This window comes from Melozone crissalis, unplaced genomic scaffold (assembly GCF_028551555.1).
Source record: "Melozone crissalis strain CALT ecotype California unplaced genomic scaffold, PUWL_Pcris_2 ptg000033l_1, whole genome shotgun sequence".
NCBI classification, from domain to species: Eukaryota; Metazoa; Chordata; class Aves; order Passeriformes; family Passerellidae; genus Melozone; species Melozone crissalis.
In genome coordinates, this window is record NW_026535811.1 from 16,381,467 (window position 1) to 16,399,275 (window position 17,809).

General features: G+C 48.8%; 1 protein-coding gene and 1 pseudogene across 1 annotated transcript; both read right to left on the reverse strand.

Moving 5' to 3' along the window:
* Window positions 1-2,000, reverse strand: LOC128940661 (lactosylceramide 4-alpha-galactosyltransferase-like; annotated as a pseudogene).
* Window positions 2,001-7,693: 5,693 nt separating this feature from the next.
* LOC128940669 (lactosylceramide 4-alpha-galactosyltransferase-like) lies at window positions 7,694-9,098 on the reverse strand. Its single transcript, XM_054282259.1, has one exon. It carries the CDS (start codon window positions 9,081-9,083, stop codon window positions 8,001-8,003), a length of 1,083 nt encoding a protein of 360 aa, XP_054138234.1. The 5' UTR covers window positions 9,084-9,098; the 3' UTR covers window positions 7,694-8,000.
* Window positions 9,099-17,809: the final 8,711 nt, after the last annotated feature.

Below are 17,809 nucleotides of genomic sequence, written 5' to 3' on the forward strand. Positions count from 1 at the left end.
GGGCCCCCAGGTCACACTGCACGCCTTGACAACTCTTCAGAGTCCTGCTCCATCTTTGCGTAGGTGGCAGGGCAGAACTGGGAATAGAGCTGAGCCAGCAGAGCCTGGGAGGGGATCTCTAACTTGGTCCCGTGGCTCAGTTTGTTCCATATGTGCACTGCATAGGTGTTCTTAAGGAGTTTCTGAAGCTCCAAGACACTGACTGCCTCAAACAACTTCTTCCAGTCCTGCCAGGGAATAGGATAAACAATTTCTTGGGCAAGAGCACTCACACCTTTGCAGCTCATGCTCTTGATAGTCTCGAGGGAGCACCACTTCTTGAAGACACGTGTGAGGAGCTCTGGGCCTTGGTGCCCCCAGACCCAGCCATTATAATTCTGCACAAAGTCCTGCATGCAAATCTCTATGAACTTGTGCTTGGCCTCAAAGGACAGAAAGGCTCCATTCAGTACACTGTCACCCTGAATGCCGAGGGCGTTGGTGAGGTTCTGTAAGTTCTTAAGCACAATGAAGTCTGTATCCAGATAGATGCCACCAAATTTCCACATGAGGACGATTCTGCAGGCATCAGAGAGTACAGCTAAAAAATGAGGCTCCTTTTGCCGCTGAGGCTGCAGGAACCACTGTTCCAGAGGTGTTCCAGAAAAGAGCTCTGTCAAGTCCAGGGGTAGGATTTCCACGTTGGGGAAGCAGCTGAGCAAGGAGAAAGCCCAGTGCTTGGGCAAGGAGCCGTTCCCTTTGGCCAAGCCTTTCATGAGCACCACAACTCTTGATGCAGGGTGTGTCCTGGCTGCTGACTCCACGGAGCACGAGAACAGGTAACTTGGGGCAGTTTGCTCCGAGGTCTCCACAAAAAACACATTTCCTGTGGAAGGAGAGGGCCCACCAGCCATGCCGAGGGCAGAAGGCACATAGTGAGCACAGCTCCTCTCAGCAGAAAAGCCGGAGGTGGGGACGCTGCTCTTTGGGTCCTCCCCGATGCCCCAGTACAGCTTGTGGTAGGCAAAGGATACGAACACAACGATGATTATAAACAGGGCAAAGGGCTTGTGGCTCAGCACCACCCTGGTCAGCTTTAGGATGCAGCTGGGCATCCTGAGCTTTCTCTCTCCAGCCAGAGCCTCCTCTCCCGAGACAGCCGTCATGATCTGAATGGAAGGAAAAAAGAGAAAAACCTGACAGACAGGGCAGCAGAGTATGAGCCTTCCTTCACAGGCGTGTCCCACCTTCATGGCAGTGCACAGCCAACTCTGGGAACACCATTAGAGAACTCATCTGTCACCCTCTAGAACTTCAGGTCTCTGTCAACACGAGACATGAGACACGTACCCAAAGCCCTGGCAGGAGGAAATAGCGATGTTCCTTGTGACCATTCCTGGAGCCCTGTCAACAGACACTGTGTGGAGCTGCTGCCCACTGACAGCTGGTCATCACAAGGGGAGTTGTTTTCTCCTGACACACAACGTGTCCTTCCCCCAAACCAAACAGAAGTCTCAGCCTTCCAGTTGTTGAGCTGGCACTTGCTGCCTTTGCAAACCAACCAGCTGCCCCTGCAGAGAGCCTGGCCCATTGTCCATGGCAGAGTAGCCTGGAAGGACGGATGGAGAGTGGGAAAGGAATGGATGCAGGGCAGCTCAGGAGGCAGATGCAGACAGTAAGGTCAAGAAGTGCCTTTGGAAAGGGAATTCCAAGGCTGCTTCCCAACCCTGCACAGGTCACACTGGCTCTGCCCTGCTCAGTTCTCCCACTGGATCCTGCTGGTGGACAGGCATTCCCTCCGCTCTCCTGCCCTTACCTTCCTTGCTTCTTCTGGCAAAAGGGAGGGTTGGAGTGGAAGAGATTTTTAACAAGGCAGCAACAAACAGATAACTCAGTCTAGCTCCATCCTCAGCGTTAGCATCATCATTGCTGCCCTTGCCTCTCCTGAAATCGAGGCGCAGCAGAAGCAGCACCTCCTGTGCCCACCACTGGGCCCCAAAGGTCAACGGGCAAGTGCACATGAAGAAGCTGTGAGGAAGGCTGTGGCTTTTAGGACCATTGCAAATGGTCTCAAGTGGGTCCAAGGGAGGTTAGAGTGGACAGTACTTAGAATTTTACTCCCTGGAAGAGTTCCCAGGCATTGGCACAAGCTGCCCAAGAAAGCAGTGGAGCCACTGTCCCTGGAGGTATTTAACAGACACGCAGGTGTGGCACTTAGGAACTGGGTTTAGTGGTGGACTTGACAGAGCGGGTTTTGGGGTTGGACGCAGGCAGTCAAAGACCTCTTCCATCCTAAAGGATTCCATCATTTCTCCTGCCTCCCTGAGCTGCATCTCCAAAGCCCTACCTTGCAGGACAGAAAGGTTCAGGAAACGGGAAAAGCTTTAGTCCAACAGCTCTAACCAAAGTGGCAGGGAACACGACAGAGCACCCAGATGGCACGGTCCCATTTGTCATTGCTCCTTGATCACTGTGCCTGGCTCACATACGGAGCTTCCCCTGTGGCCAGAAGGGACTTGTCAGCCACACTGGGAGGCATCCAAATGTCAGAGCATGGAGCCACCACTCTGCACCAGGCACAGGGGGACAGAGGAGACACAGCCAATACACAAATGCTCAGCTCTGGATCCCCAGAAAGTTTTCTCCTCCCGCACAGAAATGCTAGCATGTGCTGCCAGTGCTACATGCAGCCAAAGCCAGCCCAACCTGCCTTATACAGACCGCTCAAAATTCCCACCCTCCATACACTACTGCTGGGTTAACCCTGTAAATACATTTTTCCTTTGCAAGCATAGGAAGAGAGAGCGGTACAGGCCTGATGAGAATTTCCTGTGCAGTAGACGGGCAGGAAAGTGCCCCGTTCATCTAACCGCAAGCAAGGTTTGAGCTTGTCGGCGCATTTTGAGCAAAGGGCCGAACTTTACTCCCGTCACATCTCTATAAAGTTACAAATACCTTTCTGCTTTTGGAGCAGGCAGGGCAACAATTTCAATGCTGCAATAGCCAGTTCAATTCATTTACAAAACAAACACAGGAAGCCTGGCTCTGTCTCTTCCTCTGAAAACACATGTGCCATTGCAAAGAAATTGCAAACTCTACTCACCTGTCCCTGATTTCAAGATGCCACAGAATTCACTGCTTAGCTGGAGAAGAGTTTTAAGAGGTTGGTGTATATGAGGGCATATACAACTCTGTGTTCTGGCACTTCCTCCTTCTGAAAAGAAATGGCAAGAGGAAAAAGTCTGAATACGTGGAAAAACAATATACATGAAGGATGTGACGTCAGTCCAGTGAGTAGCTCAAAAAAAAGATGTACGTAGAACGGCAAAAAAGCCATCTAGTTATAAAGGAATCATTAAAAAAAGGAGGAAATTCAGACCTCGTTGTCACTACTCTTTGAACATTAGTCTGTGGCCGGAAACCTTTTGGGTTTTGTTTGTTCTCTTATCCTTTGCTAAAATTTCCCAGTGCTCACACTGCTGCTGGGGCTGCCACAGTTACTGAGCTGAGCCTTCCACAGAGCTGCCTGCTCCCACCCCAAGCCCTAAGTACAGGATGCCCCCTTGCAAACACACTCTTTTTCATCAAATGCTTTACTCGTTCATGAGGGAGTGCACCCTCATATGGCAGAGACCTCAGGGAAGGACTTGGCCAAATTCAGGGGTCCATCATTCTGTGACAGCTCCCCCTTGACTCAGTGATCAAGGGAGGCTCACCTTCCCTTGCATGAGACTTGCTGGCACATTCATAAAATCCCTCCTTTATCAGTACAGCCACTAAATTCAGGGTCTGCTGCAGTTCCTGCTCAGCTGCCTGAAACAAATATTGCTCTGTAGTGTACCAGACCTCTCTCCTCTCCTCTCCCCAAATCCTTCCATGCACGGCAGCACCACGGATGCACTCACAACAACTCTTGTCCCAGCACAGGGACTCCACAACCACTCTGGGCTACCTGATCCAGTGTTTCACCAGCCTTCCTTTCATCCTAACGTGCCACACTTCAAGGTGTGCCCATTGTGTCTCCTGCCATCTCTGCATTGAACAGAGGAGAGTCTCACTTGTGTCCTTCACCCACCCACCCACCTTCAGCCAGGTGTTTCACACCCTGAACACTCAGCCCAGCCTGCTCTAGTCCAAGACAAGTCAGCAGAGCTCTCCCAGCCTCTCCTCATGCGCCGTGTGCTCCAGGCCCCTTCTCACCTTGGTGGCCCTTTGCCAGATTTCCTCCAGTACGGACAGGCCTACCTCATCCTGGGATTCCTGAACCAGCCCTCCAGGTGTGTCCCACCAGTGCTGAGTGGTGGGCAAGGATTTCATTAGGGGGACATGGATGACCCCACATCATCGATTGCCTACAACCTCAGTGGCATCTTTAACTTACGAGGGGTCTGCTGGAATCCCACCCAGCAGACAGGAGACACTCCAGGAGGTTCCTGGAGCACGTGGAAGAGAACTTGCTGACACAGGTGGCAGGTGAGCCCACCAGGGAAGGTGTCCCAGGGGATCTGCTGTTTGCAAACAGAGGAGCACTGGGGGTAGGTGAGGTTGCCTGAGGCCATCTTGGGTACAGTGACCGTGACATCATTTGATTCCAGTTCTCGGTGAAGGAAAGGGGAGATGGAGAAAGGGGGTCAGCAAAACGACTGCCTTGGATTTGTGGAGGACAGGCTTTGGTCTGTTTGGACCATGGGATGAAAGAATCCCTTGGGAGGCAGTCCTGAGGGGCCAGGGAGCCCAGGAAGGTGGAGGTCCCTTAGGAAGGAGGTCATAGAGGTGGAGAAGGAGCCCATTGCAATGTGCTGGAAGCTGGTTCAGGGAAGGCTGGCTTGGATGAACAGCAAGCTACCACTGGGGCTCAGGGAAGAACAGAGAGTTTAGCAGCTCTGGAAGAAGGGTCAGGCAACTCAGGAAGACTACAAGGATGTCAGGAAGTTAATCAGAGAGAAGAACTTGAAAGGTAAAAGTTCAGCTAGAAGTCAATCTGGCCACCAGCATAAAAGTTAAGAAAGAAATGCTTTTCCAAATGCATTAATACCAAAAACAGGCCAAGGAGATTCTCGATCCTTTATTGCAGGCTGGGGTGGGAACATAACATAACTTCCAGGGATGAGGAAAAGGCTGAGGCACTCAATGCATTCTTGACGTCAGCCTTTAACCAAAAGCCCAGTTAGCCTCCGCATATCCATCCCCATGAGGGAGAACACAGAAACAGGGAGCAGAACAACGTCCCCACTCTGCAGGAGGAAGTTGTCAGTGAGCTGCTGTGCTGCCCAGACACGCACAAGTCTAGGCAGATGCCATCCTTCTGCTGGGAGCTGGTGAAGCAGCCCACAAAGCGCCAGTCTACATTGTTTATCAGCAGTCCCAGTGAACTGGAGAGCTCCTGGGTGACTGGAGGTTGTCCAGTGTGACATCCCTCTTGGAGAAGGCTTGGAAGGACACCTGGGGGAACCAGAGGCCTGTCAGCCTGACCTCGTTGCCTGGGAAGGGTATGGACCAGATTACCTGGAGTGCAATGGCACCCTGTGTGCTGCACCACTGGGGCATCAGGCCCAGCCAGCACAAGTTCAGGCAGGTCCTGCTTGACTGACCCAACCTCCTTCTATGAGCAGCCAATGGATGGGGAAAGGCTGTGGATGTTGTGTACCGGGGCCTTCTAAAGCCTTTGACCACTGCTCCCACAGCGCTCTCCTGGAGAGCATTGTCCTCTCAGCCCATGGATTTAACAGCTTCCCTGTTGGCTGGGAATAAAGTGCTTGGATGGCTGGGACCAGAGGGTGGCAGTGGAATTATTGCAGCTGGCAGTGGGTGCTGTGCCCCAGGGCCCACTGTCAGAGCCAGTTCCCTTTCATATCCTTGAGGCTGAACAAGATCTGAAGTGCCAGGTCCTGCCCCTGGGTCAGAAGCCCCAGCAGCTCCAGGCTGGGGAAGAGCCCAGCAGGAAAGGGGCTAGGCCTGCCGGCCCACAGTGCGTGCCCAGGTGGGCGAGGAGGCCAATGGCTGCTGGGCCGGGCCAGCAATGGTGTGGCCAGCAGGAGCAGGGCAGTGACTGTGCCCCTGCCACATGTGGGCACTGGGGAGGCCTCACCCCAAGGGCTGTGTCCAGTTCTGGGCCTGGCACTGCAGGATGGACACTGAGGGGCCGGAGCGTGTCCAGAGGGGGGGACGGAGCTGGGCAAGGGGCTGGAGCACAAGTCTGATGAGGAGCGGCTGAGGGAGCTGGGGGCGTTTAACCTGGAGGAAGAGGAGACTCAGGGGAGCTCTATTGCTCTTCACACCTCCCTGACAGGAGGGTGCAGCCAGCTGGGGGCCAGGCTCTGCTCCCAGGGAACAAGGGACAGAATGAGGGGAAATGAATAGAATGGTCTGGAATGGAAGGGACACTAAAGATCATCTTGTCCCACCCCTCCTGCCACGGAGAGGGACACCTCCCCCTATCCCAGGTTGATCAGAGCCCCATTCAACCTGGTCTTGGACACGTCCAGGGACCCAGGGGCAGCCACAGCTTCTCTGGGCACCCTGTGCCATGGCCTCAGCACCCTCAGAGGGAAGAAGTTCTCCCTTATATCCCACCTAAACCAACCCTCTGTTACTGTGAAGCCATTCCCCCTTGTCCGGTCACAGCAGGACATTGCAAAGAGTCTGTCTGCAAAGGCCTGCAGACAGGAGACTGTCTCCACTGCAGACAGGCAGTGGAGGGCCATGATTAGGTCACCCCAAAGCCTTCTCTGCTCCAGGCAGAACATTCCAATTTCCCTCAGCCTTTCCTCCCAGCAGAGCTGCTCTGAACCCTCTGATCCCCTTGGTGTCCCTCCTGTGCACTGTCTCCAGCAGCTCCCTGTCCTTCCTGTGCTGGGATCCCAGAGCTGGCTGCAGCACTCTGTGCACCACAGTAGGTTCAGCTTGGCCATGAGGAAAAAATCCAGAGTGCTTAAGCACCATGTGCCACAGGCTCCCCAGGCAAGCGGAGGAGTTAGCATCCCTGGAAGTGCTCCAAAAAATGACAACACATGGCACTTTGGGGTACAGTTTAGTGGGTATGGTGATAGTGAATTGAAGGTTGGACTCCCTGATCTTGGAGGTCTTTTCCAACCTTCATGTGCTTCACAGTTTTTATTTTTGTCCCTGGAGACGATGCTCGGAGCTCTGCACTTGGTCCTTCTGTTGATGGGGAAATGTCATCTCCTGGACTTCCCCATGGGGCTCAGTATTCCAATGAAAGGGATGTAATCCTCCTCACAGCACTGCAGAAACAAGAAATGCTGAGCCCCTTCAGAATGTGACAATGGCTGCTTAGATGTTGGTATCCACAAGAACTACTTCAGCAGAGCAAGGATATTCATCATTTCTGCTCCTCAAAGATCTGCTTTTGTCTCTTTTGTTTCCAGAGGAGTCCCAGACAAGTCATCCCACTGCTGTGGATTTAAAACTGTAGGGAGCATAATTTGAACTTCCCTCACTTCAGAAGTTTAGAGCAACATCACAGTGAGCCACACAAGGATCTAAATAGTTTTCTGCTTCTTAAAGCAAATTTCATAGGCCCTTCATCTATTTTCCCACATGTTAAGGATCTTTTCCAACCAGGGAATTCTGATCTGAGCCGCAGCAATCTGTGACCTCTGTCACTGACTGGCAGTGATTGACAAAGTCAGAAATGCTACAGAGAGCAAGCCAATGATCCCTACAGCTGTGGAAACATCACAAGGGGCTGCTCAGGCTGGGATTCACAGGAGGAGCCACTGGGGAACACCAAGAATGGACCAGCTGAGAGATGCTGCTGAAGGAGTACAACCTTCCCTGCAGCACCAGGTCTCATATAGGACAGCAAGAGAGGCTGCAGTCAGGTTCTGCTGTAAATTTGAAACACAGGGGATCAGAGGCAGATATCAGGAATGTCAGGTACAGAACCACAGAGCAGTCACACAGCTGCTCTGGGGTGTAGAAAGCCACTCTGGGGAAGGTCAAAGGCACTCGGTTTCCCTCAGGCTGGGGAAATGTCCCTGCAGCCAAGGGCCCCCAGGTCACACTGCACGCCTTGACAACTCTTCAGAGTCCTGCTCCATCTTTGCGTAGGTGGCAGGGCAGAACTGGGAATAGAGCTGAGCCAGCAGAGCCTGGGAGGGGATCTCTAACTTGGTCCCGTGGCTCAGTTTGTTCCATATGTGCACTGCATAGGTGTTCTTAAGGAGTTTCTGAAGCTCCATGGCACTGACTGCCTCAAACAACTTCTTCCACTCCTGCCAGGGAATAGGATAAACAACTTCTTGGGCAAGAGCACTCACACCTTTGCAGCTCATGCTCTTGATAGTCTCGAGGGAGCACCACTTCTTGAAGACACGTGTGAGGAGCTCTGGGCCTTGGTGCCCCCAGACCCAGCCATTATAATTCTTCACAAAGTCCTGCATGCAAAGCTCCATGAATTTGTGCTTGGCCTCAAAGGACAGAAAGGCTCCATTCAGTTCACGGTCATCCTGAATGCCGAGGGCGTTGGTGAGGTTCTGTAAGTTCTTAAGCACAATGAAGTCTGTATCCAGATAGATGCCACCAAATTTCCACATGAGGACGATTCTGCAGGCATCAGAGAGGTTGGGTAAAAAATGAGGCTCCCAGTGCCGCAGAGGCCATACGTACCACTTTTTCAGAGGTGTTCCAGAAAAGAGCTCTGTCAAGTCCAGGGGCAGGATTTCCACGTTGGGGAAGCAGCTGAGCAAGGAGAAAGCCCAGTGCTTGGGCAAGGAGCCGTTCCCTTTGGCCAAGCCTTTCATGAGCACCACGACTCTTGATGCAGGGTGTGTCCTGGCTGCTGACTCCACGGAGCACGAGAACAGATAACTTGGGGCAGTTTGCTCCGAGGTCTCCACAAAAAACACATTTCCTGTGGAAGGAGAGGGCCCACCAGCCATGTTGAGGGCAGAAGGCACATAGTGAGCACAGCTCCTCTCAGCAGACAAGCCGGAGGTGGGGACGCTGCTCTTTGGGCCCTCCCCAATGCCCCAGTTCAGCTTGTGGTAGGCAAGGGCTACGAGCACAAAGATGAGGATAAACAGGGCAAAGGGCTTGTGGCTCAGCACCACCCTGGTCAGCTTTAGGAGGCAGCTGGGCATCCTGAGCTTTCTCTCTCCAGCCAGAGCCTCCTCTCCCGAGACAGCCTGAAGGGAAGGAAAGAAAACAACCTGACAGACGAGGCAGCAGAGTATGAGTCTTCCTTCACAAGCGTGTGTGTCCCACCTTCATAGCAGTGCAACAATAAACTCTGGGAACACCATTAGAGAACTCATCTGTCATGGTTTAGAACTTTAGGTCATTCTGAACATGAGATACATATGCAAAAAATTCTGGGAGGAGGAAACCAAACAAGCTGTGAAGAGGACAGAGAACTCAGGTCGCAGAGTTTCATTTGTTACATCTCCCTTGATCACTGGGAATTGGTCACATATGGAAGTTCTCATGTGCCCAGAAAATGGCTTCTTAGATGCACTGGGTGGTATCCTAAGGTAAGGCACTGGGACTTGGGGGACAGAGGAGAGGCAGCCAATACACGATTGATCAGCTCTGGATCCCCAGAAAGTTTTCTCCTCCGGCACAGAAATGTCACCATATGCTGCCAGTGCTACAGGCAGCCAAAGCCAGCCCACCCTACCTTATACAGACCCCTCTACATTCCCCATCCTCCACACACCACAGCCGGGTTAACCCTTTGAATAAGTTTTTTGAACAGTTGAAGACAAAAAGGCACTGACTTGGTGGGACAGAGCCGGTGCTGTAGAGAAGGCACAAAACTCACCTGTCCCTGCTTTCAGGATACCACAGAATTCCCTGCTCAGCTGAAAGGATGTTTAAAAAATTAAAGTCTGTAAGGATGACCACTACTCTATAGTCACTTGCTTTTTATGAAAATGAATGGTGAATACATGTAGAAAAAAGAGTAGGATGTGACGTCGTTCATCCGTAATGAGTAGCTGATACAAAGGTCACAAAGACGCACCAGGAACAAACAAGTTAGTTAAAAAGTAATTAAAGAAAAAGGAGGAAATTGAAAACCCACAGTTGCTACACTTTGAGCTTTAGGCTGCTGGGAAAATGGCTTCATCTGTTTTCTCCTCCTTTGCTAAAATTTCCCAGTGCTCACGCTGCTGCTGGGGCTGCCACAATTACTGAGCTGAGCCTTCCACAGAGCTGCCTGCTCCCACCCCAAGCCCTAAGTACAGGATGCCCCCTTGCAAACACACTCTTTTCACCAAATGCTTTACTCGTTCATGAGGGAGTGCACCCTCATATGGCAGGGACGTCAGGGAAGGACTTGGCCAAATTCAGGTGTCCCTCATTCTGTGACAGCTCCCCCTTGACTCAGTGATCAAGGGAGGCTCACCTTCCCTTGCATGAGACTTGCTGGCACATTCATAAAATCCCTCCTTTATCAGTACAGCCACTAAATTCAGGGTCTGCTGCAGTTCCTGCTCAGCTGCCGGAAACAAATACTGCTCTGTAGTGTACCAGACCTCTCTCCTCTCCTCTCCCCAAATCCTTCCATGCACGGCAGCACCACGGATGCACTCACAACAACTCTTGTCCCAGCACAGGGACTCCACAACCACTCTGGGCTACCTGATCCAGTGTTTCACCAGCCTTCCTTTCATCCTAACGTGCCACACTTCAAGGTGTGCCCATTGTGTCTCCTGCCATCTCTGCATTGAACAGAGAAGAGTCTCACTTGTGTCCTTCACCCACCCACCCACCTTCAGCCAGGTGTTTCACACCCTGAACACTCAGCCCAGCCTGCTCTAGTCCAAGACAAGTCAGCAGAGCTCTCTCAGCCTCTCCTCATGCGCCGTGTGCTCCAGGCCCCTTCTCACCTTGGTGGCCCTTTGCCAGATTTCCTCCAGTACGGACGGGCCTCCCTCATCCTGGGATTCCTGAACCAGCCCTCCAGGTGTGTCCCACCAGTGCTGAGTGGTGGGCAAGGATCACTCCCCATGACCTTGCAGGCCATGCTCCACAGGCTGTGAGGACATCTCCTGTCTCTTGGTTAGCTTGGTGGTCCAGACGATGACCAGACCCTTTTCTGCCCAGGTGCTTCCCATCAAAATGCTGCTATAATTTTTCATGGCCTTGCTTATTAAATTTAAAAGCCAAGTTAATCAATACAGGTTTTGAAATATGCAAACAAAAATGTGTCCATATAAAATTGCAAAATGCATAGAGACATCTCAATGCACAATGTAAACTCTGATATAAGAAAATCATCAAGGATCCCTTGTTCCAAGCACAAAATGGATAAAACAAAGGAAACAGACACAGGGCTGCCACCACAGATTATTTTGTAACTTCACCATACAAAGACTGCCACCAGTCTGCTGGTTATGGATCTGCACATGCTCATGCCTACATTTAGTCCACCCTGCCCTGAGGAGATTGATTTCCTGCCCTATATGACTAACAGTGCTTCACTGATATTTCCTTGTTAGCAAAATCACAGACAGCAAAAAAGGAAAGCAATCCAAATTAGATGATAATTGAAAGATTGACTGATGGTACAACATGCATGGTGCATGAAGCCAACTTACATGAAGCCAAAAAAGCATCCTGCATTCCTGTGATCCTTAACGTTTAAAATTGTAACAGCAGATATTCAGAAGTCCCTGAAACCTGGCAAATCAATCCTAATAAGAAAAAAACTTCATTACTGAGTGATAGTCTTACAAAATGTCATATGATCCATATAACAGTTGAAGTAGACAAATTCTTCCATAACAAATGAAAGAAATGACCTGTAAAAATTGTTTAAGGGCATGCATTTGTGATGTCAGAGAACAAAATGTTACATTCTCACTTTGCAGTGAAAGCAATTAGGATTGTTTTTATATGATTACATTAGAACTGTGTAATTCTCAGAGTATGAGTTCTGCAGAAGTTCTCAGAACCTCCAGGCCTCAATCTTACTATACCAAGTAAAACCAGGTGTTTTAGCCAGAGGTGATCAGCTGATTACAGGAAAATTACAGTTGACCATATTGCAGAAGTGCAAGTGTTGTTTCAAGAACAGAGTATAAATGAAGGATTTTAATAAGGACTTTGCTATTGTTTCTCATCTAGGATTTAATTAATACAGCTTATACCTAGATAATTAGGAGATTTAGCCTATGAAGCTGGATAGGCCTGCAAATTAACAGACAATTACAGGAAAGAGGGTGTAAAGAGATGATTTAACTAGTAGCAAATATATGTGTATCTATAGTTACAAAATATGCTATTAACTAAAATGGATTTGCAGTGTAATTCTTTGTTGTACCTCTGAACATGCAGAGAAACTGGTTAGAGATGGTTTTGCATCTTGGGCAAGATGCTTTTGTTGATCCCAACATTTTCAAGCCATGTCAACTGTCATTCCTGCAGTTCTGGGCACTAAAAATATCCTTCTGGACTTTGGGAAAGTACTGCTGGGTTAGCAAAGCAGAGAGTGGCAGCTCTTGCAGCAAGGGACCCAGCACTGGAGGAGTCTAGCCTGGGGCTGGCTGGAGGATCTGGTAGAGGTCAGCCAGAATTTGTCATGAACATCCAGTCTTCATGGGCTAAATGAAAGTACACTGTGGTACAGCTTCACTTCTTTCTTTGTTTTATTATTGCTTGTTCTTGTGTATTTTTGTCAACTACTTTATGGGATTAAACTATAAAAGCTATATTTAAATGCACATCCAGCACAAACAGAGCAACACAGCTTCGTTAGCCTTGGAAAAAACAGAGCAGAGGGAAAAAAGTCCAGCAAACCTTTGCATACCTAGATAGCTGCTAAGAGTCTGGAACAATAAATACCAGCCATCACAAGGAGCCTGATAGAAGTATTTTGGGGACCCACCAGAAAACAGCTGAAGATCTCAATTTTCTCCAGATTTACATTACTGATGAGGGTAGAAGAGGTGAGATTGGACAATAACAGCATTCAGTAGGTAACTAATCAGGCTGCTAGGCATGGAAACACAGAGTGATGCCCAACAGGAATGCATCCACCAGCAAATTCCCCTAGTATTTAGGGGGATTAGTTTTCAGCATTTTACCAACAGCTTTAGAGTCCCTCCTCCTGAACCCAGAGAGGATGGCAGACTAAGCACGTGTGAATGTTTGAGGTAAGAGGAGAGCAAATCTTGTAAATGTAGTATATTAGACCAATAAAATACTGCAGCTGAAGGCAGAGAATATTTAAGGCACCTGTCTCTTAACTGCATCTTCTGTATTTATCATGACTTCACCTTTCCAGAATTAATCCTGCAATCTCCAATTCTCTTAGAGTGGGTTAACAACTATGTTTTCTCCTGAAATAAAAGAAAGAAGTGTACACACCCTCTTGTATAGCTGTAATGAAATGCTGGATAGACACTGTTGGATAAGATGCATTAAATGCAAGTCAGAGCAAAGAGTCAGAGGATGAGATTAGCAACTTTCTACCAAAAAAACCCCAAACAACCAGATTGTGGGAAGAAATGATATGGCAGTTTTGATAGCTGCTGGTTCCCAGATCACTGCACACAAAGCAGCCACAGATATGATGGTATCTCACTGAAGCCGTCCAGAAAAAGTGTCTACAGGGTCTGTTATTTGCAACAGAGTGTATCAATGATGCTGTTGATAGGCAAAGGCCACAAACAGAAAATCAGATAGCCAGACATGGCAACATCATCACATTTCAATCAGCCTCCCTGAATACAAGAAGCAGTAGCCCAAGATGAAGGGAAATGGTCAGTACATTTAGAGAGTCAGAAATTTGCAGGATCATGTTTGTTAAGCAGGACCTGCCTCTGATGGATGCGCGCTGGCTGGGCCTGGCCCCCTGGCTGGTCACGCTCAGTATGATCTGTTCCACAGCCTTCCTCGGCATCGAGGGCAGGCTCATGGGCTTGTGGCTCTAAAGATCCTCCTTTCAGCCTTCTTGTAGATGAGTGTCACACTGGCTAGCCCTCAGTCTTCTGGGACTTCCCCAGTTGACCAGGGCTGCCAGTAAATGATGGAAAGCAGCTCCATGAGCTTGTCCACCAGCTCCCTCAGTTCCCTTGAGTAGATCCCACCTGGCCCCACAGATTGTGCAATTTTAAGTGGAAGAGCAGGTCACTGTTTCCTCCTGGATTACAGAGGTGTTATCCTGTCCCTATCTCCCAGCTCAGGGGGCTTGACACCCTGATAATAACTGGTCTTTCAGTCAAAGACTGAAGCAAAGAAAGCATCAAGTACCTCAGCCTTTTCTTCATCCTTGGTGGCAATGTAATAAAGGCTGAAGAGTCACATGTAATCCCCTCACACGTAATAAAGGATGGAGAGTCTCCTTGACTCTCTGTTATTAATGTATTTGGGGGAAAAAAAAAGTGCTATCTCTTGTGGTGTATGCCAAATTCAGTTCTAGCTGGGCCTTTGGCCTTTCTGATTTTCTCCCTGCATAACCTAATGACACCCTTGTAATCTTCCTGAATCACTTGTTCCTTCTTCCAAGCTGGTAAATATATTTTTTTCCCCTTGAGTTCAATAAAAAGCTCCCTGTTCATCCAGGCCAGTTTTCTTCCCCGCTGACTTGTCTTATGGCACATTGGGCTGGCCTGTTCCTGTGCCTTTCAGAGGTTCTTCTTGGAGAATGTCCAGTGTCCCTTGGGACTGCCTCCCAAGGAACTACCTCAACCTTGAGCAGGCCAAAGTCTGGAAATCCAAGGTAGAAGTTTTGTGACTTCATTCCGTACTTCTTCAAGAATTGAAAACTCATTTCAAGACCACTATGCCCAAGACAGACTCCAACCACCACATCTCCCACCAGCCCTTCTCTGTTCACAAACAGCAGGGCCCAGCACCCCCAAGTTCCTCTTACCTGTAGCCAAATGCAGAAATTAATTCGGGGTTGTTTCAAAGTGATCTCTGAACTCCCTTCCAGCTCCTTCCCTACCGACCTTCTGCCCCTCTAGCAGGTTTCATGTTCCTTCTGCAACTGGAAAAAATATTAATAATATTGGAAGCTTTACTATCTTTTGGAAATTGTTTTCAAACAGTGTTTTCTATAGTCTCATGGTGTTGCCATATTTAACTTGCCAGCCTTCATTTTCCCTCTGGTGATAGGTGCCATTTTGAAGAGTGCTTTATACTTCTTGTACCTCTGCCAGCATATTACAGGATGCTGTTTGGCTTCGTCATTATACACAAATTTAAACGTCAAGATCTCAGCTTGGGCTGTAATGGCAGGGTGCAGCTGAGTGACTTCCTTCTGCAGTTCTCTCTTCTTCTGCCTGTTCATCTGATTTCCAGGAATGGTTATAAAGCAAAAACCAGAGACCAAGAGCCAAGTGAACAAGGGAATGGTTACAATCACTTGAGAGAAATAACCCTGAAGTATCTATGAAAGAATAAAGGGGTGATGTTCATAAATGGCATATCCAAAGAGAGCATGGGGAGAGCTTTGATTCTCCTCTTCTCTCCTGCTGAGGACACACCAGCCCTAGGCAGAGCTCAGTCCCCAGCATGTATCACATTAAGACAGGTAACGGCACTTTCTCACAAGAATCTACTTTGCACTATGGCCTTTCTAGACTGCACATTTTGGGAGGAAGGAGATAAAACAAAGAGGAGAATAAAAAGGGGGAAAAGAGCCCTACAGAGCATTACTCCTTACTGTGTGTCCTGGATGCCCCCAACACAAGAGCTCCTGGCACAGGAGAGCTCTCAGGCAGCAGAGAAAATAATCATCCTTCAGTCACTGCCCAGGAAATTGGGTCCAGAATTAACTTCCTGATCCTTCCATGCTCCTCTTCTGCTGCACTGGCCAGTTCTGCATCTCCAGCCCCCGCCCCTAGCTTCCCCCTTGAGGTACAGCACCTCCATGAGCTACCAGCTAACCTCCATGAGCTCAAGGACAGCAGTCATGGCATGAATTAAGCTGTATAAACACACAGTTTCGTTGAAGGGCACCATCATCAGTGTGGCAATGCTTTTCTCAGAAGTGCCTGGCTCTTAATAAAGTTAAAAACCCAGAAAAATTTCACAAGGAATGTACTCTTTGAAGAAATAGATTAAAAAGTTGTCTGAAAGATGCAGAACATTTTAGTGTCTCCTCTGCTTTAATCCCTGTTTGTCTTTTGGTAAACGTTTCCATAATTTAAAAGAAATAAAATCAATACAATTCACCGGTAAAAACAGAAGTTCTCAGACAAACCAGAAATGTGCATAATGTAATGGAGAACTATATTATGCCTCTTAAAGAAAGCTATGAGTCAGCTTGATAACAGAATTTTCCATTTCAGATTAATCACTCTTCAACTGAAAACAAGACAAAAACTCTCTGATGAAATTGTTTTCTCTCTCATTTTCTTTCCTTCTCTATTGAACAAAAGCCTTATTGTTCTATGAATTTCCCAAGACACCTTCAGCTTCTCAGACTGGCCACTGGCCACATTCTACAGTACCTGACACATCACCTGGCCAGCATCCCAGGGAGCAGCCACCTCCCAGTCAGCTGCCCTTCCCTCCAGACCCTCTGCTTTCCTTGGGACCCTGAAAGGGTAACACACATTTTCTCTCATACAGCTGCAAGAAACAGCAAGACCCCACCATCCTGTCCCTAACAGCTTTCAGCCTTTCTTAGAAACGTTCAAGCAGAGGCAGTGTGCTGCTCTGACCAGCTGTGGTTTTGGTGTGCAATGGGCTGGGTTTGTCTAGTTTGGAGCTTGTTGGAACCAGCTGGAATCAGAGCCCCATTCCACACAGGTGAGCCCTGCAGCCCCTGGCTCCCCAACCCCTGCCAGTTCTGCCTCATACAGAGTACTTTGCAGTGTTCAAATACAGAGAAGTCCCTAGGGGTTTTTTTATTTCCTGTAAGGATGAAACTTGGATTTCAATGTTGGATTACCAGCTGGTGAGCTGCTCTTCACTACCTAGTGCAAACAAAACTGGTTAAAAAAGAAATTAGATGGTGAGGGTTACCGACTTCCTGAGCTACTCATATATTTATTTCCCTTCCCTTTGTGGTAACATCGATTTCCAAAAATTACCTGTCCAGTTCTTCACAAATTCTTTAAAGAAGGAAGGTGAATGATCCCAAGTGCCATGTCATCATTTACCGACTTGAATGCAAAGGACTTGCCAACAATTTATTGATGGCTTCCCATCCCATATTTTATTGTTTGCTTAAACCTGTCAAGAGCTTATCCCAAGCAGCTCTTAAGCATGTACCAAAGGGTTCTCTACCAGTTAAACAGGAAGATAGAGACATCCCAGCACCGCCACACACCTGTGAAGACTTCCCAAAGCTTTGTGTCGCAACTAAATCAGCTTAAGGAGAAGTTGCCAACAAAGGGGAGATTACCTCAGTAATCTGAGGCAGAAAACTTTGCCTACAGAATAAATAGGAAGCTTTCCTGAGCATTTCTTTCCACAGAACAGCTTGACTGAAGCACAGCTGTGAGAGGGAGAAGTTAAGAGCACTAGCTGTCCTTCAGCACTTCTCCCTCACAAACAGCAAGGAAATAGCGATGATCTGGTTTGGTTTTTTTTAAAGACTCTCCACAGCTTAACAGGAGAGAAAGACAGAAGTATCTCAGGCAGTAAAGAGGTGCAGCAGATTCCAACAGCTGTTTCAGCAACAGCTGTGAAAGCAGCAGGGAAACCACAGAGTCCTCTGGGGCACTGCAAACACCCCTGAAGCCAGAGGAAAAGCTCCATTTCTTCCCATCACGTCTGATGAAGTCTCATCAGAAGCTACCCAACAGCTGATGGTGATGCACCCCTGAGGTTCCACCTAGCAGTTTCAGTGGAGAAAATAAAGCAAGAGGAAAGACCACAACGCCAGGAATGACTGCCACACCAATGC